The sequence below is a fragment of the Argopecten irradians genome, chromosome 7 (genome assembly GCF_041381155.1).
Source record: "Argopecten irradians isolate NY chromosome 7, Ai_NY, whole genome shotgun sequence".
Taxonomy (NCBI): domain Eukaryota; kingdom Metazoa; phylum Mollusca; class Bivalvia; order Pectinida; family Pectinidae; genus Argopecten; species Argopecten irradians.
The window spans coordinates 19068534-19095156 of record NC_091140.1 but is presented as its reverse complement, the minus strand read 5'-3'; the positions used below and the strand labels follow the sequence as shown (position 1 = coordinate 19095156).

Sequence of the window (26623 nt, the reverse complement as noted above, 5' to 3'; positions counted from 1 at the left end):
CCCACATATCAAATTGACTAATTTGCAAATCCAATGGTAGACGTCACGATATTTCCTGGGCCTCTTGTTATCGACTGATTTGCTTTTATAATTTGTTTGCGTATGATCATTTGTGATATTGTTGTTAAGATATATTCTATTTACCTTTTCAACCGTTATAGTGTGTGTTTATTTGTATAAAGCAAATTATTGAGTTGAAAATCTTTGGAGAAACTATCAGTGAACTGTCATTAAGAACTGTACAAACGCTATCAGCTAAAAACCCTCAGTGATCCTGTCTATCATGTATTCACGTATCTCTGTTGCTTATAGATCAGTGTGGTTTTCCTTTTGTTTACATCGGATGCCTTTACATCTTTAAGTTTTATGTAGTTTCTTATATATTGTCACTGCGAAGTTTTTTAAATTATAATTACTTTAACACAGAAACGTACTTTAAAATAGTACAATGGTACTACATGGAGATGTAATTTGTCTTGGTAAGGGTTGCCCCAGTTCCACTTTGCTTCAGCACGCATTCCACGCAAAGGCAATGCAAGAACAAATGGGTATGTACAAAATACATGTATAGACAAAAACAAAACAATATACAGTGTACGAATAACCAAAGTATTCAGCAAAAAAAAAAACAGTTACGATAATAGTTAATGATGTTTCATGTATCTCGGTGGTATTTCCTCTTGAATGATTAGATAAGGAAAACCAAGCTGCAATATTTCAGCAATCTTTACGAAGCGACAAACCATTTCAAAAACTTTGGATTTGACCGTTACCATGTGAACGACATTCTTTTCAAAAACAACAAAACGCCAATTATACAGGTACGTCACTTTTGAAGCGGATAAAAATGAACTATAGTTACTACTTGAAATATAAGGTAATTTATATCAGTAAATAACAATAAAGTTACGAAATTTACACTTGACATATTTTCAGTGAATAAATTGTGACCGATAGCCACGCTGTCAAAACAAAAAACGGACGGATGACGAGCAATGGACGAAAGGCGATTTCAATAGCTCGCCAACCATTTGCTGATAGTGGGTTAAAAGTCGTCTTTCAAGATCAGATAAATTCAATAAAGGTATTTTTTGCGGCGTATCCACTGGAGTCGCATGCTTCTTAAATAACGACTACATGTACAATGCTGTTATATTCAGTTTTAGTTACTTTGGATGTGACCGTTACCCCTAAAGTTCTAAGTGTGACCAATATCCCTTTTATAATTTCTAATAAAGCACCGTCTATGTTTGTCCACTAGCAGATATAACGATTGAAATATTTTCTTTCAACATTCATATATTACACTTTAGTAAACGGGACAGTTTTGTGACAGCAAAATTTGTTTATTTACAACTTATAACGTGTTTGTGAAAAAAATGTGACCGATATCCCTGCTGTCGAAAAATATTGTGTCGAGGTGTTTGCATTATTTGAGCTAGTTTGACGATTTCTAATAGTTTCACAGAGTCTCTAACAACACACTGTCTTTGACGCACAATAGATTTAGAAGATGCATTGCTTTTATGTGATAATTTCAGCCGCTTTTCATCTTGAAGCGGGCGTTTTTTCATTGTTTTTGTGTGCCCGATATCCCTTCCGATGACGTAGGTTGTCCCCATTGAAGGTATACCGACTCTGAAGTACTGCAAACGCTCCCGCAGTTATTATTAGATATATCAACGATTATGCCAAAAACTTTCACTAAAGCACACATACCTGGTACCGAATATATCAAACATAATTATTCATGCACAGTCTTACCATAAATCTTAGGGTGGTATTCTGTTCCAATAATTGACGTGATTAAAATGTATGATAATTATAAGTGTATCTCTGAACATAAATTATCTAAGAATAATGACGTCATTTTGATAGCATGACGCCTGAAATTTTTTACTATGTCTTTGCAATTTTTTTCATTGTTAATTAACTTATTTCAAAATTATGGTTGTACTTTATGTTTGATATTTATATCATTATTTCATTAATTGTATTATATAACTTGGTCGAAATATACAGTCTCAATATGTCCTCATTTTGATCATGTCTTAAATGATGTGAAAGAGTAGCACATACACATTCCATGTCTTGCTCGTAACGTAAACATATGATGTACGCGTTAAATATAAGCACAGCGTTGAAGTCTTGTTCTTAATGGTTTTCAGTTTCATAACGTCATATTTACATCCCATTTTTGTTCACAGAGTGATTCTCCAATCACTTAATGATAATCATCATAAGCAAATATTTCGGTATGGGTCAATACTGTAAATACAGACTAGACGTTTAGTAATAATTTCTATACATGAATTCTACCAAAAATCTAGAATTTTAATGACACCAAGTTAGTCCGCGCAGGATCAATTTAAATTGACGTTAGCATTAGTTGTTGAGTTGAATGAACCAGTTTGGTATTTAATGAAATATGTTAAGGAATGATTTTAACGTGATTATAGCAATTTTTGTTTTAAATTAAAATTAGCTGCTCTTCATCTCCAAAAGAATGCAATTCTATTTTTGTGAGCATTAAATTGTTGAATGTATAATTAGATTGCTGTTACCTTGACCTTTATTATTCGTTCCCATACAATGGCCCCTACTCACGGAGAAAACCTGGTGGAGAGGATAGCGGATCACGTGACATCGCCGCTTCCTTGTGTACATGGGTATAGGCATGTCCCTCTTAGCGAGATATAGCGACAGTATGAGGGCGATCGCACAGGTCCTGGATTTGTTTGTTAAAAAACATGAGAATAAGTATCTTTGTTTCACCTCACATAACATGCCAAGCATGACACATTTGTCTAACAAACTCCCGTACCTAGCCTGCGAATGGGATTTACTATCTATATTTCAAAATGTTTTTCATTGTGTTTTATGATAAATAAGAAATCGAAGATTATTAATACCACTTAATGTGAGTTATCCACGTATTTGTCTTTTTTAAATTTAAAATTTAAAACCGAGAGAAAGAAAAGGGAAGTCATTTTGATTTGAATTGCAATAATTATCATAATTACTGTTTAGTGTACATTTGACTTAATACATAGCAAAGGAATCTTGATATAATAAAACAGCTACGTACAAACCCAAAATTGTCTAAATTTGATAAATATGAATTAAAAGATACGTATGAGAAAATGTACTTACATAAATGCGATTCCCCAGTGGACCTGGGAAAATTTCGTGACTGACTTCACTATGAAAATTCCGAAAAGAAGGATGGTAGGTACAATGGTGATGGGACCAATGAATCTCAGCAATATTCCGACCAATCCTGTGGCTCCTATCAGGAAGTGTATGATTCCAGCAGCCAATAGACTACCTTGTAACTACAGAAAATAATGTAAGTAAAGTTTCATTTTTTATCGAACGATAAATTGCTAAAATATTTTATCATTAAAAATAAGAACATATTACTCATGTAATTACAGATTTTTTTTTCGTTTTAGATTAGACAAATTCACGAATTAATTATATGATAAATATACATGAAGTAAATACTCTTTGTTGGTTATTTAAAGAACTTTCACTCTATTGTCGCTTTAATTTTCGATTAAAGATGTACTTACACCTTGCACAGTGGTCATTATGATTTCCTCTGAGCTTGCATGAAAAATCGTTTCTGTCATGTTTGTTACGTTGTTAAAAACTGAAAGATGAAATTATAAAATTGTTTAAAGTCATATTTCATGCTAATTTCACTGTAACGATATGTCGCTCAAACATTTGGTATTTGATCATGGACATGTAACTTGATGATTTAGCTCCCAAAAACCATATGTCGGCCTATAAGAGAGCCCCAATCTAGGGATCATATATTCCTGTATTCCTGGTTTGGAATAAAGCGCCTTCAATCACTGCCATGTTCAATACCTTCGGGTTTGTCAAAATTCCGAATCGAATCACGTGACTGACATCCACACGACCTGCACGTGGTGATCCAAGTAACTAGCGTAAGTGCAAATGTGTTTGTTTACGTTTTCCTTCTGGCTAATAGTGCTTGTATATGTCCACAGAGCGAGTATTTGAAACATCTAATACACACTTTGCCGTAATTCAATATTGTATGTATCAAATATTGTAATGTGCGAGCATTATTTTCTTTGTAGATCCAGTCTGCTGAGGTCGATCACATGTTTTGTTTAAGAAAAATTGTTGACATTTTCTTTTGGTTTCACAACTCTCGTGTTACTTCGATATTGTTGCGACGATGTTGGGAATAGTTCGGAATGATTCGGCTTCTTTCGAGCCTATTTTTTTTTTTTTTTTTTACTTTTATAATTAAAAATACTTTCAGTGCTGCAACTTTATAAAATGTGGTAAAATAAGAAAATTTAAACCTCAGAGAGACGCAGAAAAAAATGTTTCACTCTTAAACAGTTTTCACTATGACAAAAAGAGCGAAAGTGATAGACCATACAACTTTAATGGGGTTTTTTGTTGTTGTTTTTTTTATAGAAAATGCGTTGGCCAGTTGTTATAGTATCCCACATTACAGCTGTATATATTATTAGAATGATTTACTATCCGTACGCTCCAATTCGTCTGCTACGCTTCTATTCGTAAGGATACGGTCCTCAGTATCTACAGTTTGTATTTCATTTCAGAACAACAGATTGTGGATATTCCTCTTCAAACAAAAGTACAAAATTCATTTCTAAATTTTTTCCTTATCATTGTTGATAATATATTTTCGATCCGATTAATAAAGGCGGGAAATATATTCAACATTCTATCCGGCACAGCACTCAATGTACTCTAGTTCTTATCAAGACGGTTACAACCGTATTCAGCCTTGTCTTATCCTAAAAACCGATGTCAAATCTAAAAGGAAGATTTAACTGCCTTTCATTTTAAGGTGATATGGACCTATCGCTATATTTGTTCGCTAACCAGACTCAGACGACTGGATTATGATCTACGATATACGAAAGATTCTTCAATCGTCAGTTCTTCACCACACAAAATTTAGGAATTAAAATCATGCGATTTCCCCCTCAAGCAAAGTTGATATGGATGCTCACAATATTGATATTGGACAGATTTTTTTTTGCTAATTACTTGCGACCGATGTGCAAATTTCAAATTAAGGTAGAGACAAAAATATATGTCTTGCCTGATATGAATCCGCTGTATAAATTCATTCGAAACCTTTATTCATCGAAAGTTTAATGCCTCTAACTTTCCATTTACAAAATTTTCATTAAAAGTATTATATTAACATAAATTTGGCAATAACACTGCGCATTCATGTTTAATTGATATATTGTCGAGAGATGAAACGCACAGATAGGTGAGTACACCTGATACAGGCGACGTTAAATATGCCTGAAATGAAACACCACTATTTTATTCACATTTTCACAAAAACGATTTCCACGGTTTCTTAGTTCTAGTTTAAATGACAATGGGAGCTTGGGTACATGTTATTACATCTCTAAAACAAGACTTTATACCCGGTTTATCTGCTTCATAGCACATCGATCGAGGAAAGTCACACTACACCATGTTTATTACAGTTACGGACATCTGAATGATTATCCAACTCATTCACTCTGATGAAATTAACATAATACCTGGTCTTAGTACTTTTGGGTTAGAAAGAGGGCCCTAAAAATGTGTCTTCAGGGGTCACTATGATTAAAATTGTCGGTATTCACCGTGGCTAGATAGGGTTCGTTTAATTTTATCTTAAACCCAGCTTAAGTGCACAATCAACAGTGTGCAATCATTTGAACATACCCGTGCCCAACACATCATTTTTTTATGTTCTTATTTTAGAAATATTTACTGATAACATTTACTTTCACACAAATCTATGAGAACTAATCTTTTTAATTGAATCTTAAAGATCGATTGTGGGAACTAGCGGGATTCATTAATGAATACAATTTGCATCCATGTTTTTTTACCCCCTGGCTTCGCCCTTGCTCAGTATATGTGTGTAGTGTGTATATTATTGCCGTGCCTCATTGTGATATGGGTATCTCACTGCAGTATTCTATCAAAGACACCTAACAGTGCATCCCAACTGATCGCACTATACTGACAACAAGCAAACCATACTCTCTTGATGATGGGCCATTAATTACAGGTAGATCCGATAACACCATCCTTATAAGCGTGTTTATGGTGTATCTTGGCCTGAGAACAAAACGCAGAATCTTCCCCACAGAGGCGAATGCTGAAGTCAATCCCAAACAAGCGTTTGTGTCAAGTATAAAATTTATGTACATGTAGTAATAAAAGTCAATATAGGATCCTATTTAACGATCACGCAATGGGGCTTGCAGGCACGACATCTAATGGCAAAACTGCAGTGCGTTATGTAATGAAAACTGCAGCTGATAGTTTTTATATTTTTATATTCTTAATCGGTACCTTTTGTTTGTGTGTGTAAGTCATCAACCACAGCTCTAACAATAATCGATTTTAACAACTGTCGCACTAATACTTGTAGATAGGTCTAAATTGAATATTTTACCTGTTATTGGACCTGTATTGTTACATCTGCCTTTGTCTATATCCGCCATGGCCAGAAGTGGGGCAACATAATCCGGAGCAGCTCCCTGGTACAACGGCAGTCTATAGCAACAACTTCAACTAGTTAAAGTGTCAGATATAATTATTTCTTGTAGTAGGAATTGGGTGATAATTCAATGAGCAAACACCAGTATTTCTCCATTAGTCCATTATCATTCAGGAAATAGTATATGATATTATGTCCTTCTGAATCAACTTAATCAGTATGTAGTGGTAAGCGAACATTTCAATGTGTTACCTAATAATGTTTACCTCATGATGCAGATTTAGACTAAAGGATTTGTTTCTCATTCCAAACGTAACTGAAAAAACGACATAGTTGTTTACCCATCTGAAAATGGTACCATAAATTTACCCTTTTCTTAGTGTAATCATTCGATGTGTTGTGGTTTCTTGACTTTAATCAATCAATTTACCTTATTCTTGGTGTAACCATAAGAAATGTTGTGATGCCGTTACTTTACCTTATTCCTAGTGTAACCATCAGAAGTGATTTGATGCCGTTACTTTACCTTATTCCTAGTGTAACCATCAGAAGAGTTGTGATGCCGTTCATAAACAGAGTAGAAACTTAGTAGTTTGGCCTTGAAGTCCTCGTTCTCTTCGGCACACACGACCTGAGCAACCAGCAAGGAAACCGCCAGGGAAGTCGATAGGGACAGAAGAGCTTGCTGGAGAAGACACCGTATTCGAAAAATAATATGTTTGCAGTATCTTTGCACACTTATAATTATATCATTATATCATATCTATATAAGCATAACAGTTGCCTACAAATGTCCTTTTCCGTAGAAAGGTTTTCATATTCTGTATATTTGAATAATGCCGTTTACTGTTCAGTTCAGTGAAAGAACAATATTTCTACTGTACAAAAAGTAGCCCGAAGGTGAAAGTCAAACGGAATCAAGAGATGTATGAATTGACCAATGAGAGACGCCGTAGGTGTTTACAATTGCTATGGAGTTTATCTCGTGAGTTTCCTATTGTGAAACATGCAATTAAAGTTATGGGATCAACAGTTTTCTTCATTTCAGTAATCTTCCATTTTTTGCAAGATGTCTTGTCACACTTGCGATTTCTGTCTAAAATGGTTAATACCAATATCATGTAGAAGTTTTTCTACCGATAACTTAAACTGTATACATTGACGCAATGAAGCAAGAGAGAATACTAATCTTTTGAGTATCGAGATTTATTTAAGCTTTGATGTTTTTAAATTTATAGGTGTATGCATAATCTTTGCAAACTGCGTGAATTCGCGTAGCAAATGTTTGCAAATAAAATTGCATTTATAACCCCATGAAATAAAAACAAATTGCTTAAAAAAAATTCAGAGTAGATATACTTGATGAAACACAATGTAACACGCGTTTCCATATACGATTCTATCTTCAAGAGAAACTTTTCCAAACCAATATCCAACATCATTGTCTTAATTGTGACGTGATGATTACGTGGGATTTCCGTGCCATTATCGGGAAATATTTTTATACAGGTAAGAATAAATGGCGATTCATAAAGCCAGGTTGTATAAAAACAACGAAAAAAATAATATTATTTAATATAATTCCTAATATTATTTTTTTATTACAACTTTCGTCTGGTCAATGACATGAATTATTGAACAATAGCAAAAAGCTATCGTCTTATCATATTCAACGATTGTTGTATGAAATTTAATACTGTTGTGTGGTCAGTAAAACACGAAAAATTAAACAACTTCCCATGATACAAAATACACTGTGTAATTAAAAAAGTATTTCAGTTTTTATATAGTTATTTTATTTTATTATTTATCCATTAACCTAAATAGTCGGGAAAAGAAAACCAGTCTAAATGCATCTATTGTCCTTCCATAAATCCCAATCAAAACGGCAGTCCACTTCTGTTCACATTGTCCAGTTTAGACCATTAAAAAATTGGAAAAAGCTCGTGTAAATTTAGCACAGTTCTAAAAATAGATTCGTCTAACTCTTTGAAAGCTTGGCTGTGTGAAACACGGATATACCCAGCCTATGAATAAATGTCTTGGCATGCAGGACGATTTTGAATGGAATTGTATTATTTCTATTTCATATGAATTTTATACTGGATATAAAAAACACCATTTTTACCGACTTTAGCCTCCCATAGCCCCGACTATTCACCGAAGATTCGTTGCCTATTTCAAATATAATATAATACATGCATTAGGTGTGTAAATACCTGTAAAGCAAATAGAAGAGTAAGATGGAATGGAACAGGGTCACTTATATTGTAGATGAGCCTACTCTCCTTTACCACCACAATGGTCACATCAGTAGCGCCCGTCACGTTGCTCACCGGAATTCATCGTCTTTTCCGCCATCACTGTCGTAACTGTTAGATGACAGTGCTAACATTTGTCTTTCAGCATTATCCATGTTGCCGTTATGGTACTGAAAAAAGTTGTGAATGCAATGAAGATAAAAATGTTGCTTTGTGTAATTATATTTTTTTCAAATCGAACATTTTGACAGTGATATTTTAGAATACTTACAGACGATTACACTATGTAATAATGAAATAAAGTAATTAAAATAAAACTGTAATTTAACTCGAATTGCGTTTTGTCACGTATCTAAGTAACGAGATCGTGCCTATGTTGTATTGAACAATGTACAATCAAGACAACAAATTAACACACCACTGAGTTCCGCATTCATCAACCCAAGAGCAGACATAAATTAAATATGACAAAAAGCACAAAATTCAAATAAATTTCACAGCCTTGATCTAGAAAGCAAGGTCAAAGGTCAAATTTGTGGAACAATTATACATTCCTTGGTATATTCATTTATATGGATAAAGGTTACGCTCTACATTAAGCGCCACATAAAATGTGATATTATAGTCGCTTGTATTCGCAATGTTAGAAACGAATGCTAGGTCAAATGGTCACTGTCCAATCGTTATCTGAAACGTTTGATCAAAATATTCGATGGATAAGAAACTATTCTGAAAATTTGTACGATAATGAAAGAAATCGTCGTAGATAGTTATCTCTTTGATGTATATCAAGATCGATTATACGAACAGATTTACTCTCACTTCCTTTTAACTAGTCTACATATACAACTGTAGGTCCATTACATATAGAAATTTTTTTATCTTGCCCCAGACATAGATATCTGCAAGTTTACAGGTAAAGGGATTTTTCTATCTTATCCTAGGGTAAAGACAAGCTACTTGAGATCTTTGCACGTACTCACATAGGGTAAGAGAAAAAGAATCATTCACCCTCTTTGAGGTAAGACAACCCTCGAGATAAGATTCTAAAAGTTATATGTGCAGTAATTTTCATACTCTCGAATCAAAAAGAGCTTTTGATATTTTATTCAACACCACAAATTACCAACATTTTGAGAATTACAATACTTACAATGTATATGTTTTAATCTAACAAGTATAAATGAGAGCTGAAAATGATTTTTGGCAGTAATGCTAAAATATAAATTTTCATCTACAATGTAGTGAAATGAAAGCATACGGACAGCCCATGATTGTGGTTTGCAATACGTTTTTACATATTTACAGTGTTTTTAGTAATTGTAAAGTGATTTTAGCATGTAACTGTCAATCTAAACATGAATAAGGCATAAAAAACAATTTTACAGTGCATAAATTGTTATACAAGGCAAGGCAACATTCAGGTGTGTCTTTCCATTTGGATGGTTTTCACTGCTTAAATTCATCTAACCTAATGGTTTTCAATAGATTACCAAAAAAAAATATTTTGTAATTTTGTGCCCATTTACGGCATATTTAACTTGAAGTCGTCAAACAAATCAAGAATTTCGCCCTCAGGTTGAGATTTTCCTGTCTCACAACAAAGAGGGTGACATATCATATTAATCTTGCTTTGTTGTGATGACGAGTCAAATTAACAGACAAATTATATTCGACAGAATTACACTATTACTTAAGGAAAAGATTTTTATTTTGTTGAGGTTATGAGGGTATAATGATAATGGAGCACGTATAAATTATGTAACCCCGGCGAATTCCTTATATTTAGTTTTTTACGTAAATGAAGATTATTTATTATCGCGGCAGTTGTATATTTTTTATTAAATGCCCATATTTTTAGCAAGTAAAGAAGTGAAGTTTTTTTTGTAAAAAATCACCGTTTGAAAAAAAGGCCCTGGCGGTAATAACTCTATGTTATGACTATTTTTCAATTTTTAGTGAAATTCGAGATGGCGGCATCTTCATGACGTCATAACCGGAAGTTCATCCAAACTAATGCAATGTTAACGTTTTGATTTGTGACCAGTGGGTCATAAGGGTTCAGAAAAATATTGGTTCGGTTTGGGTGTGGGGATGCATGTTGGACCATCCTAGACAATATCCTATCGGGACATTTTATTAACAACCACCGCGTCCAAACTACTTACCCAGGCTTATCCTCATTAAAAATAATCACCACAACCACCGGCGGCGTGACCGCGTCCAAACAAATCACCCATAGTAACTCAGGCCTACCCTCATATAAACAATCCCCACACCACTACCACCGCGCAGTCCAAACAAAGCCACCCAGAGTCCAACTCACTAGGCCTACCCTCATATAACATCACCACTACCACCGGCGGCGTGACCGCGTCCAAACAAATCACCCATAGTAACTCAGGCCTACCCTCATATAAACAATCACCACTACCACCGCGTCCAAACAAATCACCCATAGTAACTCAGGCCTACCCTCATATAAACAATCACCACTACCACCGCGTCCAAACAAATCACCCATAGTAACTCAGGCCTACCCTCATATAAACAATCACCACTACCACCGCGTCCAAACAAATCACCCATAGTAACTCAGGCCTACCCTCATATAAACAATCACCACTACCACCGCGTCCAAACAAATCACCCATAGTAACTCAGGCCTACCCTCATATAAACAATCACCACTACCACCGCGTCCAAACAAATCACCCATAGTAACTCAGGCCTACCCACATATAAACAATCACCACTACCACCGCGTCCAAACAAATCACCCATAGTAACTCAGGCCTACCCTCATATAAACAATCACCACTACCACCGCGTCCAAACAAATCACCCATAGTAACTCAGGCCTACCCTCATATAAACAATCACCACTACCACCGCGTCCAAACAAATCACCCATAGTAACTCAGGCCTACCCTCATATAAACAATCACCACTACCACCGCGTCCAAACAAATCACCCATAGTAACTCAGGCCTACCCTCATATAAACAATCACCACTACCACCGAGTCCAAACAAATCACCATAGTAACTCAGGCCTACCCTCATATAAACAATCACCACTACCACCGCGTCCAAACAAATCACCCATAGTAACTCAGGCCTACCCACATATAAACAATCACCACTACCACCGCGTCCAAACAAATCACCCATAGTAACTCAGGCCTACCCTCATATAAACAATCACCACTACCACCGCGTCCAAACAAATCACCCATAGTAACTCAGGCCTACCCTCATATAAACAATCACCACTACCACCGCGTCCAAACAAATCACCCATAGTAACTCAGGCCTACCCTCATATAAACAATCACCACTACCACCGCGTCCAAACAAATCACCCATAGTAACTCAGGCCTACCCTCATATAAACAATCACCACTACCACCGCGTCCAAACAAATCACCCATAGTAACTCAGGCCTACCCTCATATAAACAATCACCACTACCACCGCGTCCAAACAAATCACCCATAGTAACTCAGGCCTACCCTCATATAAACAATCACCACTACCACCGCGTCCAAACAAATCACCCATAGTAACTCAGGCCTACCCTCATATAAACAATCACCACTACCACCGCGTCCAAACAAATCACCCATAGTAACTCAGGCCTACCCTCATATAAACAATCACCACAACCACCCGTCCAAACAAATCACCCATAGTAACTCAGGCCTACCCTCATATAAACAATCACCACTACCACCGCGTCCAAACAAATCACCCATAGTAACTCAGGCCTACCCACATATAAACAATCACCACTACCACCGCGTCCAAACAAATCACCCATAGTAACTCAGGCCTACCCTCATATAAACAATCACCACTACCACCGCGTCCAAACAAATCACCCATAGTAACTCAGGCCTACCCACATATAAACAATCACCACTACCACCGCGTCCAAAACAAATCACCCATAGTAACTCAGGCCTACCCTCATATAAACAATCACCACTACCACCGCGTCCAAACAAATCACCCATAGTAACTCAGGCCTACCCTCATATAAACAATCACCACTACCACCGCGTCCAAACAAATCACCCATAGTAACTCAGGCCTACCCTCATATAAACAATCACCACTACCACCGCGTCCAAACAAATCACCCATAGTAACTCAGGCCTACCCTCATATAAACAATCACCACTACCACCGCGTCCAAACAAATCACCCATAGTAACTCAGGCCTACCCTCATATAAACAATCACCACTACCACCGCGTCCAAACAAATCACCCATAGTAACTCAGGCCTACCCTCATATAAACAATCACCACTACCACCGCGTCCAAACAAATCACCCATAGTAACTCAGGCCTACCCTCATATAAACAATCACCACTACCACCGCGTCCAAACAAATCACCCATAGTAACTCAGGCCTACCCTCATATAAACAATCACCACTACCACCGCGTCCAAACAAATCACCCATAGTAACTCAGGCCTACCCTCATATAAACAATCACCACTACCACCGCGTCCAAACAAATCACCCATAGTAACTCAGGCCTACCCTCATATAAACAATCACCACTACCACCGCGTCCAAACAAATCACCCATCCAGTAACCATAGTAACCAGGCCTACCCTCATATAAACAATCACCACTACCACCGCGTCCAAACAAATCACCCATAGTAACTCAGGCCTACCCACATATAAACAATCACCACTACCACCGCGTCCAAACAAATCACCCATAGTAACTCAGGCCTACCCTCATATAAACAATCACCACTACCACCGCGTCCAAACAAATCACCCATAGTAACTCAGGCCTACCCTCATATAAACAATCACCACTACCACCGCGTCCAAACAAATCACCCATAGTAACTCAGGTCTACCCTCATATAAACAATCACCACTACCACCGCGTCCAAACAAATCACCCATAGTAACTCAGGCCTACCCTCATATAAACAATCACCACTACCACCGCGTCCAAACAAATCACCCATAGTAACTCAGGCCTACCCTCATATAAACAATCACCACTACCACCGCGTCCAAACAAATCACCCATAGTAACTCAGGCCTACCCTCATATAAACAATCACCACTACCACCGCGTCCAAACAAATCACCCATAGTAACTCAGGCCTACCCTCATATAAACAATCACCACTACCACCGCGTCCAAACAAATCACCCATAGTAACTCAGGCCTACCCTCATATAAACAATCACCACTACCACCGCGTCCAAACAAATCACCCATAGTAACTCAGGCCTACCCTCATATAAACAATCACCACTACCACCGCGTCCAAACAAATCACCCATAGTAACTCAGGCCTACCCTCATATAAACAATCACCACTACCACCGCGTCCAAACAAATCACCCATAGTAACTCAGGCCTACCCTCATATAAACAATCACCACTACCACCGCGTCCAAACAAATCACCCATAGTAACTCAGGCCTACCCTCATATAAACAATCACCACTACCACCGCGTCCAAACAAATCACCCATAGTAACTCAGGCCTACCCTCATATAAAACAATCACCACTACCACCGCGTCCAAACAAATCACCCATAGTAACTCAGGCCTACCCTCATATAAACAATCACCACTACCACCGCGTCCAAACAAATCACCCATAGTAACTCAGCCTACCCTCATATAAACAATCACCACTACCACCGCGTCCAAACAAATCACCCATAGTAACTCAGGCCTACCCTCATATAAACAATCACCACTACCACCGCGTCCAAACAAATCACCCATAGTAACTCAGGCCTACCCTCATATAAACAATCACCACTACCACCGCGTCAAAACAAATCACCCATAGTAACTCAGGCCTACCCTCATATAAACAATCACCACTACCACCGCGTCCAAACAAATCACCCATAGTAACTCAGGCCTACCCTCATATAAACAATCACCACTACCACCGCGTCCAAACAAATCACCCATAGTAACTCAGGCCTACCCTCATATAAACAATCACCACTACCACCGCGTCCAAACAAATCACCCATAGTAACTCAGGCCTACCCTCATATAAACAATCACCACTACCACCGCGTCCAAACAAATCACCCATAGTAACTCAGGCCTACCCTCATATAAACAATCACCACTACCACCGCGTCCAAACAAATCACCCATAGTAACTCAGGCCTACCCTCATATAAACAATCACCACTACCACCGCGTCCAAACAAATCACCCATAGTAACTCAGGCCTACCCTCATATAAACAATCACCACAACCACCGTGTCCTCATATAAACAATCACCACAATCACCTTGTCCAAACAAATCACCCATAGTAACTCAGGCCTACCCTCATATAAACAATCACCACTACCACCGCGTCCAAACAAATCACCCATAGTAACTCAGGCCTACCCTCATATAAACAATCACCACTACCACCGCGTCCAAACAAATCACCCATAGTAACTCAGGCCTACCCTCATATAAACAATCACCACTACCACCGCGTCCAAACAAATCACCCATAGTAACTCAGGCCTACCCTCATATAAACAATCACCACTACCACCGCGTCCAAACAAATCACCCATAGTAACTCAGGCCTACCCTCATATAAACAATCACCACTACCACCGCGTCCAAACAAATCACCCAAATACCCAAGTAACTCAGGCCTACCCTCATATAAACAATCACCACTACCACCGCGTCCAAACAAATCACCCATAGTAACTCAGGCCTACCCTCATATAAACAATCACCACTACCACCGCGTCCAAACAAATCACCCATAGTAACTCAGGCCTACCCTCATATAAACAATCACCACTACCACCGCGTCCAAACAAATCACCCATAGTAACTCAGGTCTACCCTCATATAAACAATCACCACTACCACCTCGTCCAAACAAATCACCCATAGTAACTCAGGCCTACCCTCATATAAACAATCACCACTACCACCGCGTCCAAACAAATCACCCATAGTAACTCAGGCCTACCCTCATATAAACAATCACCACTACCACCGCGTCCAAACAAATCACCCATAGTAACTCAGGCCTACCCTCATATAAACAATCACCACTACCACCGCGTCCAAACAAATCACCCATAGTAACTCAGGCCTACCCTCATATAAACAATCACCACTACCACCGCGTCCAAACAAATCACCCATAGTAACTCAGGCCTACCCTCATATAAACAATCACCACTACCACCGCGTCCAAACAAATCACCCATAGTAACTCAGGCCTACCCTCATATAAACAATCACCACTACCACCGCGTCCAAACAAATCACCCATAGTAACTCAGGCCTACCCTCATATAAACAATCACCACTACCACCGCGTCCAAACAAATCACCCATAGTAACTCAGGCCTACCCTCATATAAACAATCACCACTACCACCGCGTCCAAACAAATCACCCATAGTAACTCAGGCCTACCCTCATATAAACAATCACCACTACCACCGCGTCCAAACAAATCACCCATAGTAACTCAGGCCTACCCTCATATAAACAATCACCACAACCACCGTGTCCTCATATAAACAATCACCACTACCACCGCGTCCAAACAAATCACCCATAGTAACTCAGGCCTACCCTCATATAAACAATCACCACTACCACCGCGTCCAAACAAATCACCCATAGTAACTCAGGCCTACCCTCATATAAACAATCACCACTACCACCGCGTCCAAACAAATCACCCATAGTAACTCAGGCCTACCCTCATATAAACAATCACCACTACCACCGCGTCCAAACAAATCACCCATAGTAACTCAGGCCTACCCTCATATAAACAATCACCACTACCACCGCGTCCAAACAAATCACCCATAGTAACTCAGGCCTACCCTCATATAAACAATCACCACTACCACCGCGTCCAAACCATTAACCACCTCCAATAAACAATCACCACAACACCTTGTCCAAACAAATCACCCATAGTAACTCAGGCCTACCCTCATATAAACAATCACCACTACCACCGCGTCCAAACAAATCACCCATAGTAACTCAGGCCTACCCTCATATAAAACAATCACCACTACCACCGCGTCCAAACAAATCACCCATAGTAACTCAGGCCTACCCTCATATAAACAATCACCACTACCACCGCGTCCAAACAAATCACCCATAGTAACTCAGGCCTACCCTCATATAAACAATCACCACTACCACCGCGTCCAAACAAATCACCCATAGTAACTCAGGCCTACCCTCATATAAACAATCACCACTACCACCGCGTCCAAACAAATCACCCATAGTAACTCAGGCCTACCCTCATATAAACAATCACCACTACCACCGCGTCCAAACAAATCACCCATAGTAACTCAGGCCTACCCTCATATAAACAATCACCACTACCACCGCGTCCAAACAAATCACCCATAGTAACTCAGGCCTACCCTCATATAAACAATCACCACTACCACCGCGTCCAAACAAATCACCCATAGTAACTCAGGCCTACCCTCATATAAACAATCACCACTACCACCACGCGTCCAAACAAATCACCCATAGTAACTCAGGCCTACCCTCATATAAACAATCACCACTACCACCCGTCCAAACAAATCCGCCATAGTAACTCAGGCCTACCCCATATAACAATCACCACAACACCGCCAAACAAATCACCCATAGTAACTCAGGCCTACCCTCATATAAACAATCACCACTACCACCGCACCGTCCAAACAAATCACCCATAGTAACTCAGGCCTACCCTCATATAAACAATCACCACTACCACCGCGTCCAAACAAATCACCCATAGTAACTCAGGCCTACCCTCATATAAACAATCACCACTACCACCGCGTCCAAACAAATCACCCATAGTAACTCAGGCCTACCCTCATATAAACAATCACCACTACCACCGCGTCCAAACAAATCACCCATAGTAACTCAGGCCTACCCTCATATAAACAATCACCACTACCACCGCGTCCAAACAAATCACCCATAGTAACTCAGGCCTACCCTCATATAAACAATCACCACTACCACCGCGTCCAAACAAATCACCCATAGTAACTCAGGCCTACCCTCATATAAACAATCACCACTACCACCGCGTCCAAACAAATCACCCATAGTAACTCAGGCCTACCCTCATATAAACAATCACCACTACCACCGCGTCCAAACAAATCACCCATAGTAACTCAGGCCTACCCTCATATAAACAATCACCACAACCACCGCGTCCAAACAAATCACCCTATAACTCAATCCTACCCTCATATAAACACACCACTACCACCGTCCAAACAAATCACCCACAGTAACTCAGGCCTACCCTCATATAAACAATCACCACTACCACCGCGTCCAAACAAATCACCCATAGTAACTCAGGCCTACCCTCATATAAACAATCACCACTACCACCGCGTCCAAACAAATCACCCATAGTAACTCAGGCCTACCCTCATATAAACAATCACCACTACCACCGCGTCCAAACAAATCACCCATAGTAACTCAGGCCTACCCTCATATAAACAATCACCACTACCACCGCGTCCAAACAAATCACCCATAGTAACTCAGGCCTACCCTCATATAAACAATCACCACTACCACCGCGTCCAAACAAATCACCCATAGTAACTCAGGCCTACCCTCATATAAACAATCACCACTACCACCGCGTCCAAACAAATCACCCATAGTAACTCAGGCCTACCCTCATATAAACAATCAATCACACTACCACCGCGTCCAAACAAATCACCCATAGTAACTCAGGCCTACCCTCATATAAACAATCACCACTACCACCGCGTCCAAACAAATCACCCATAGTAACTCAGGCCTACCCTCATATAAACAATCACCACTACCACCGCGTCCAAACAAATCACCCATAGTAACTCAGGCCTACCCTCATATAAACAATCACCACTACCACCGCGTCCAAACAAATCACCCATAGTAACTCAGGCCTACCCTCATATAAACAATCAATCACCACAACCACCTTGTCCAAACAAATCACCCATAGTAACTCAGGCCTACCCTCATATAAACAATCACCACTACCACCGCGTCCAAACAAATCACCCATAGTAACTCAGGCCTACCCTCATATAAACAATCACCACTACCACCGCGTCCAAACAAATCACCCATAGTAACTCAGGCCTACCCTCATATAAACAATCACCACTACCACCGCGTCCAAACAAATCACCCATAGTAACTCAGGCCTACCCTCATATAAACAATCACCACTACCACCGCGTCCAAACAAATCACCCATAGTAACTCAGGCCTACCCTCATATAAACAATCACCACTACCACCGCGTCCAAACAAATCACCCAAGTAACTCAGGCCTACCCTCATATAAACAATCACCACTACCACCGCGTCCAAACAAATCACCCATAGTAACTCAGGCCTACCCTCATATAAACAATCCCCACTACCACCGCGTCCAAACAAATCACCCATAGTAACTCAGGCCTACCCTCATATAAACAATCACCACTACCACCGCGTCCAAACAAATCACCCATAGTAACTCAGGCCTACCCTCATATAAACAATCACCACTACCACGCGTCCAAACAAATCACCCATAGTAACTCAGGCCTACCCTCATATAAACAATCACCACTACCACCGCGTCCAAACAAATCACCCATAGTAACTCAGGCCTACCCTCATATAAACAATCACCACTACCACCGCGTCCAAACAAATCACCCATAGTAACTCAGGCCTACCCTCATATAAACAATCACCACTACCACCGCGTCCAAACAAATCACCCATAGTAACTCAGGCCTACCCTCATATAAACAATCACCACTACCACCGCGTCCAAACAAATCACCCATAGTAACTCAGGCCTACCCTCATATAAACAAACCACCCGGTCCACCATATAACTCACACATAAACAATCACCATCCAAACAAATCACCCATAGTAACTCAGGCCTACCCTCATATAAACAATCACCACTACCACCGCGTCCAAACAAATCACCCATAGTAACTCAGGCCTACCCTCATATAAACAATCACCACTACCACCGCGTCCAAACAAATCACCCATAGTAACTCAGGCCTACCCTCATATAAACAATCACCACTACCACCTGTCCAAACAAATCACCCATAGTAACTCAGGCCTACCCTCATATAAACAATCACCACTACCACCGCGTCCAAACAAATCACCCATAGTAACTCAGGCCTACCCTCATATAAACAATCACCACTACCACCGCGTCCAAACAAATCACCCATAGTAACTCAGGCCTACCCTCATATAAACAATCACCACTACCACCGCGTCCAAACAAATCACCCATAGTAACTCAGGCCTACCCTCATATAAACAATCACCACTACCACCGCGTCCAAACAAATCACCCATAGTAACTCAGGCCTACCCTCATATAAACAATCACCACTACCACCGCGTCCAAACAAATCACCCATAGTAACTCAGGCCTACCCTCATATAAACAATCACCACTACCACCGCGTCCAAACAAATCACCCATAGTAACTCAGGCCTACCCTCATATAAACAATCACCACTACCACCGCGTCCAAACAAATCACCCATAGTAACTCAGGCCTACCCTCATATAAACAATCACCACTACCACCGCGTCCAAACAAATCACCCATAGTAACTCAGGCCTACCCTCATATAAACAATCACCACTACCACCGCGTCCAAACAAATCACCCATAGTAACTCAGGCCTACCCTCATATAAACAATCACCACTACCACCGCGTCCAAACAAATCACCCATAGTAACTCAGGCCTACCCTCATATAAACAATCACCACAACCACCGTGTCCTCATATAAAGAATCACCACAATCACCTTGTCCAAACAAATCACCCATAGTAACTCAGGCCTACCCTCATATAAACAATCACCACTACCACCTTGTCCAAACAAATCACCCATAGTAACTCAGGCCTACCCTCATATAAACAATCACCACAACCACCTTGTCCAAACAAATCACCCATAGTAACTCAGGCCTACCCTCATATAAACAATCACCACTACCACCTTGTCCAAACAAATCACCCATAGTAACTCAGGCCTACCCTCATATAAACAATCACCACTACCACCGCGTCCAAACAAATCACCCATAGTAACTCAGGCCTACCCTCATATAAACAATCACCACTACCACCGCGTCCAAACAAATCACCCATAGTAACTCAGGCCTACCCTCATATAAACAATCACCACTACCACCGCGTCCAAACAAATCACCCATAGTAACTCAGGCCTACCCTCATATAAACAATCACCACTACCACCGCGTCCAAACAAATCACCCATAGTAACTCAGGCCTACCCTCATATAAACAATCACCACTACCACCGCGTCCAAACAAATCACCCATAGTAACTCAGGCCTACCCTCATATAAACAATCACCACTACCACCGCGTCCAAACAAATCACCCATAGTAACTCAGGCCTACCCTCATATAAACAATCACCACTACCACCGCGTCCAAACAAATCACCCATAGTAACTCAGGCCTACCCTCATATAAACAATCACCACAACCACCGTGTCCTCATATAATCAATCACCACAATCACCTTGTCCAAACAAATCACCCACAGTAACTCAGGCCTACCCTCATATAAACAATCACCACTACCACCGCGTCCAAACAAATCACCCATAGTAACTCAGGCCTACCCACATATAAACAAACACCACTACCACCGCGTCCAAACAAATCATCCATAGTAACTCAGGCCTACCCTCATATAAACAATCACCACTACGACCTCGTCCAAACAAATCACCCATAGTAACTCAGGCCTACCCTCATATAAAAACAATCACCACTACCACCGCGTCCAAACAAATCACCCATAGTAACTCAGGCCTACCCTCATATAAACAATCACCACTACCACCGCGTCCAAACAAATCACCCATAGTAACTCAGGCCTACCCTCATATAAACAATCACCACTACCACCGCGTCCAAACAAATCACCCATAGTAACTCAGGCCTACCCTCATATAAACAATCACCACTACCACCGCGTCCAAACAAATCACCCATAGTAACTCAGGCCTACCCTCATATAAACAATCACCACTACCACCGCGTCCAAACAAATCACCCATAGTAACTCAGGCCTACCCTCATATAAACAATCACCACTACCACCGCGTCCAAACAAATCACCCATAGTAACTCAGGCCTACCCTCATATAAACAATCACCACTACCACCGCGTCCAAACAAATCACCCATAGTAACTCAGGCCTACCCTCATATAAACAATCACCACTACCACCGCGTCCAAACAAATCACCCATAGTAACTCAGGTCCTACCCTCATATAAACAATCACCACTACCACCTGTCCAAACAAATCACCCATAGTAACTCAGGCCTACCCTCATATAAACAATCACCACTACCACCGCGTCCAAACAAATCACCCATAGTAACTCAGGCCTACCCTCATATAAACAATCACCACTACCACCGCGTCCAAACAAATCACCCATAGTAACTCAGGCCTACCCTCATATAAACAATCACCACTACCACCGCGTCCAAACAAATCACCCATAGTAACTCAGGCCTACCCTCATATAAACAATCACCACTACCACCGCGTCCAAACAAATCACCCATAGTAACTCAGGCCTACCCTCATATAAACAATCACCACTACCACCGCGTCCAAACAAATCACCCATAGTAACTCAGGCCTACCCTCATATAAACAATCACCACTACCACCGCGTCCAAACAAATCACCCATAGTAACTCAGGCCTACCCTCATATAAACAATCACCACTACCACCGCGTCCAAACAAATCACCCATAGTAACTCAGGCCTACCCTCATATAAACAATCACCACTACCACCGCGTCCAAACAAATCACCCATAGTAACTCAGGCCTACCCTCATATAAACAATCACCACTACCACCGCGTCCAAACAAATCACCCATAGTAACTCAGGCCTACCCTCATATAAACAATCACCACTACCACCGCGTCCAAACAAATCACCCATAGTAACTCAGGCCTACCCTCATATAAACAATCACCACTACCACCGCGTCCAAACAAATCACCCATAGTAACTCAGGCCTACCCTCATATAAACAATCACCACTACCACCGCGTCCAAACAAATCACCCATAGTAACTCAGGCCTACCCTCATATAAACAATCACCACTACCACCGCGTCCAAACAAATCACCCATAGTAACTCAGGCCTACCCTCATATAAACAATCACCACTACCACCGCGTCCAAACAAATCACCCATAGTAACTCAGGCCTACCCTCATATAAACAATCACCACTACCACCGCGTCCAAACAAATCACCCATAGTAACTCAGGCCTACCCTCATATAAACAATCACCACTACCACCGCGTCCAAACAAATCACCCATAGTAACTCAGGCCTACCCTCATATAAACAATCACCACTACCACCGCGTCCAAACAAATCACCCATAGTAACTCAGGCCTACCCTCATATAAACAATCACCACTACCACCGCGTCCAAACAAATCACCCATAGTAACTCAGGCCTACCCTCATATAAACAATCACCACTACCACCGCGTCCAAACAAATCACCCATAGTAACTCAGGCCTACCCTCATATAAACAATCACCACTACCACCGCGTCCAAACAAATCACCCATAGTAACTCAGGCCTACCCTCATATAAACAATCACCACTACCACCGCGTCCAAACAAATCACCCATAGTAACTCAGGCCTACCCTCATATAAACAATCACCACTACCACCGCGTCCAAACAAATCACCCATAGTAACTCAGGCCTACCCTCATATAAACAATCACCACTACCACCGCGTCCAAACAAATCACCCATAGTAACTCAGGCCTACCCTCATATAAACAATCACCACTACCACCGCGTCCAAACAAATCACCCATAGTAACTCAGGCCTACCCTCATATAAACAATCACCACTACCACCGCGTCCAAACAAATCACCCATAGTAACTCAGGCCTACCCTCATATAAACAATCACCACTACCACCGCGTCCAAACAAATCACCCATAGTAACTCAGGCCTACCCTCATATAAAACAATCACAACAATCACCCATCCAGGCTACCCATATAACAATCACCACACCACCGCGTCCAAACAAATCACCCATAGTAACTCAGGCCTACCCTCATATAAACAATCACCACTACCACCGCGTCCAAACAAATCACCCATAGTAACTCAGGCCTACCCTCATATAAACAATCACCACTACCACCGCGTCCAAACAAATCACCCATAGTAACTCAGGCCTACCCTCATATAAACAATCACCACTACCACCGCGTCCAAACAAATCACCCATAGTAACTCAGGCCTACCCTCATATAAACAATCACCACTACCACCGCGTCCAAACAAATCACCCATAGTAACTCAGGCCTACCCTCATATAAACAATCACCACTACCACCGCGTCCAAACAAATCACCCATAGTAACTCAGGCCTACCCTCATATAAACAATCACCACTACCACCGCGTCCAAACAAATCACCCATAGTAACTCAGGCCTACCCTCATATAAACAATCACCACTACCACCGCGTCCAAACAAATCACCCATAGTAACTCAGGCCTACCCACATATAAACAATCACCACTACCACCGCGTCCAAACAAATCACCCATAGTAACTCAGGCCTACCCTCATATAAACAATCACCACTACCACCGCGTCCAAACAAATCACCCATAGTAACTCAGGCCTACCCTCATATAAACAATCACCACTACCACCGCGTCCAAACAAATCACCCATAGTAACTCAGGCCTACCCACATATAAACAATCACCACTACCACCGCGTCCAAACAAATCACCCATAGTAACTCAGGCCTACCCACATATAAACAATCACCACTACCACCGCGTCCAAACAAATCACCCATAGTAACTCAGGCCTACCCTCATATAAACAATCACCACTACCACCGCGTCCAAACAAATCACCCATAGTAACTCAGGCCTACCCTCATATAAACAATCACCACTACCACCGCGTCCAAACAAATCACCCATAGTAACTCAGGCCTACCCTCATATAAACAATCACCACTACCACCGCGTCCAAACAAATCACCCATAGTAACTCAGGCCTACCCTCATATAAACAATCACCACTACCACCGCGTCCAAACAAATCACCCATAGTAACTCAGGCCTACCTCATATAAACAATCACCACTACCACCGCGTCCAAACAAATCACCCATAGTAACTCAGGCCTACCCTCATATAAACAATCACCACTACCACCGGTCCAAACAAATCACCCATAGTAACTCAGGCCTACCCTCATATAAACAATCACCACAACCACCTTGTCCAAACAAATCACCCATAGTAACTCAGGCCTACCCTCATATAAACAATCACCACTACCACCTTGTCCAAACAAATCACCCATAGTAACTCAGGCCTACCCTCATATAAACAATCACCACTACCACCGCGTCCAAACAAATCACCCATAGTAACTCAGGCCTACCCTCATATAAACAATCACCACAACCACCTTGTCCAAACAAATCACCCATAGTAACTCAGGCCTACCCTCATATAAACAATCACCACTACCACCGCGTCCAAACAAATCACCCATAGTAACTCAGGCCTACCCTCATATAAACAATCACCACAACCACCGCGTCCAAACAAATCACCCATGTATAGTGACGCAGGCCTACCCTCATATAAACAATCACCACAACCACCTTGTCCAAACAAATCACCCATGTATAGTGACGCAGGCCTACCCTGATATAAGGTAATGTCAGAATTTTAAAACTTTACCTTTGATGAATCAGCCATATCCTAGGAAATTCCACTTGGCAATTATACAGTCATACGATTATTAACATTGACTTAATGAAGGCTTATGGTGCAATGAATTTTTATATCTAAAATTGCACATGTGTTGATATCTAGACGTAAGAGCGCCACCTTTGTAACAAGACGTCGACAATACAATGATCAACCAAGGAAGTGTAAAAGGAAGCCAGCCGCCATGCGATGACTGGACAATGGATATACACCAATAAGTACACGGTATATACTGCACATGTACACACATGAACGTTTTTCATTCGGTGTCCGTAAGGATACCCTACCACGTTATATAAAGAGGTCTGAAAAAGTGTTAACTATCACTTTTTTTATAATCTTTGTTTTTTCCAATCAGTTTTATGATTACAGATATAAATTAATATGTACACTCACTATCATTCACCAATTAATATCCTTGTCAGATGACTTCATTTATTCATTATTAACTTGATAATAAAAAAATCTATTAACTTGTTATATCTTTTTATTGAATTACTGTCAGTCATCCATAAGGCATACATAAGGCATTCAAAATTTACAGTTCGTATAGTCAGTGTTGTAACTAATGTTTATAACACATCATTATTAGTTGTCTGTCCGTTTGAATAATTTTCACAGCTTTATTCATTTGGTGGTCTTCAATAGATTACAGAAGAAAAGCAGGCATGTCAAAATTTTGTCCCAGTTACGATACATATAGCTTTAAAGCACAATTTTTATATCGAACACAAATCAAAGAGATCGCTGAACCAGCACCCAAATTCTGCAGTAACCAATTTTGACAAAACCAATATATATGATCAGAGATAACCAATGTTTTTTTTGTTTGCTTGTGTATAAAAGGGTTTAGGATTT

The 26623-nt window shown here is 40.4% G+C and overlaps 2 protein-coding genes across 4 annotated transcripts in view; one reads left to right on the top strand and one right to left on the bottom strand.

The window, feature by feature from the left end:
* The window catches only part of LOC138327771 (uncharacterized), a 93147-nt gene that overhangs the window by 17506 nt on the left and 49018 nt on the right, over nt 1-26623 (top strand). The window lies entirely within an intron of this gene.
* On the bottom strand, nt 2530-25956 carry LOC138326746 (solute carrier family 23 member 2-like). Its single transcript, XM_069272755.1, has 7 exons — nt 25736-25956; nt 8755-8966; nt 7062-7220; nt 6491-6591; nt 3576-3655; nt 3154-3335; nt 2530-2728 (listed from the first exon to the last, which is right to left on the bottom strand). The coding sequence occupies exons 3-7, from the start codon at nt 7103-7105 to the stop codon at nt 2530-2532; spliced, it is 606 nt and encodes a 201-aa protein (XP_069128856.1). The 5' UTR covers nt 7106-7220; nt 8755-8966; nt 25736-25956.

Excerpts from the sequence above, each read along its gene's own strand:
- LOC138326746 (XM_069272755.1), bottom strand. The coding sequence starts at position 7,105 with ATGAACGGCATCACAACTCTTCTGATGGTTACACTAGGAATAAG. Across the intron at positions 3,656-6,490 it reads CAATACAGGTCCAATAACAG|TTTTTAACAACGTAACAAAC; the intron begins GTAAAATATTCA and ends TTCATCTTTCAG. Across the intron at positions 3,336-3,575 it reads TAATGACCACTGTGCAAGGT|TTACAAGGTAGTCTATTGGC; the intron begins GTAAGTACATCT and ends TATTTTCTGTAG.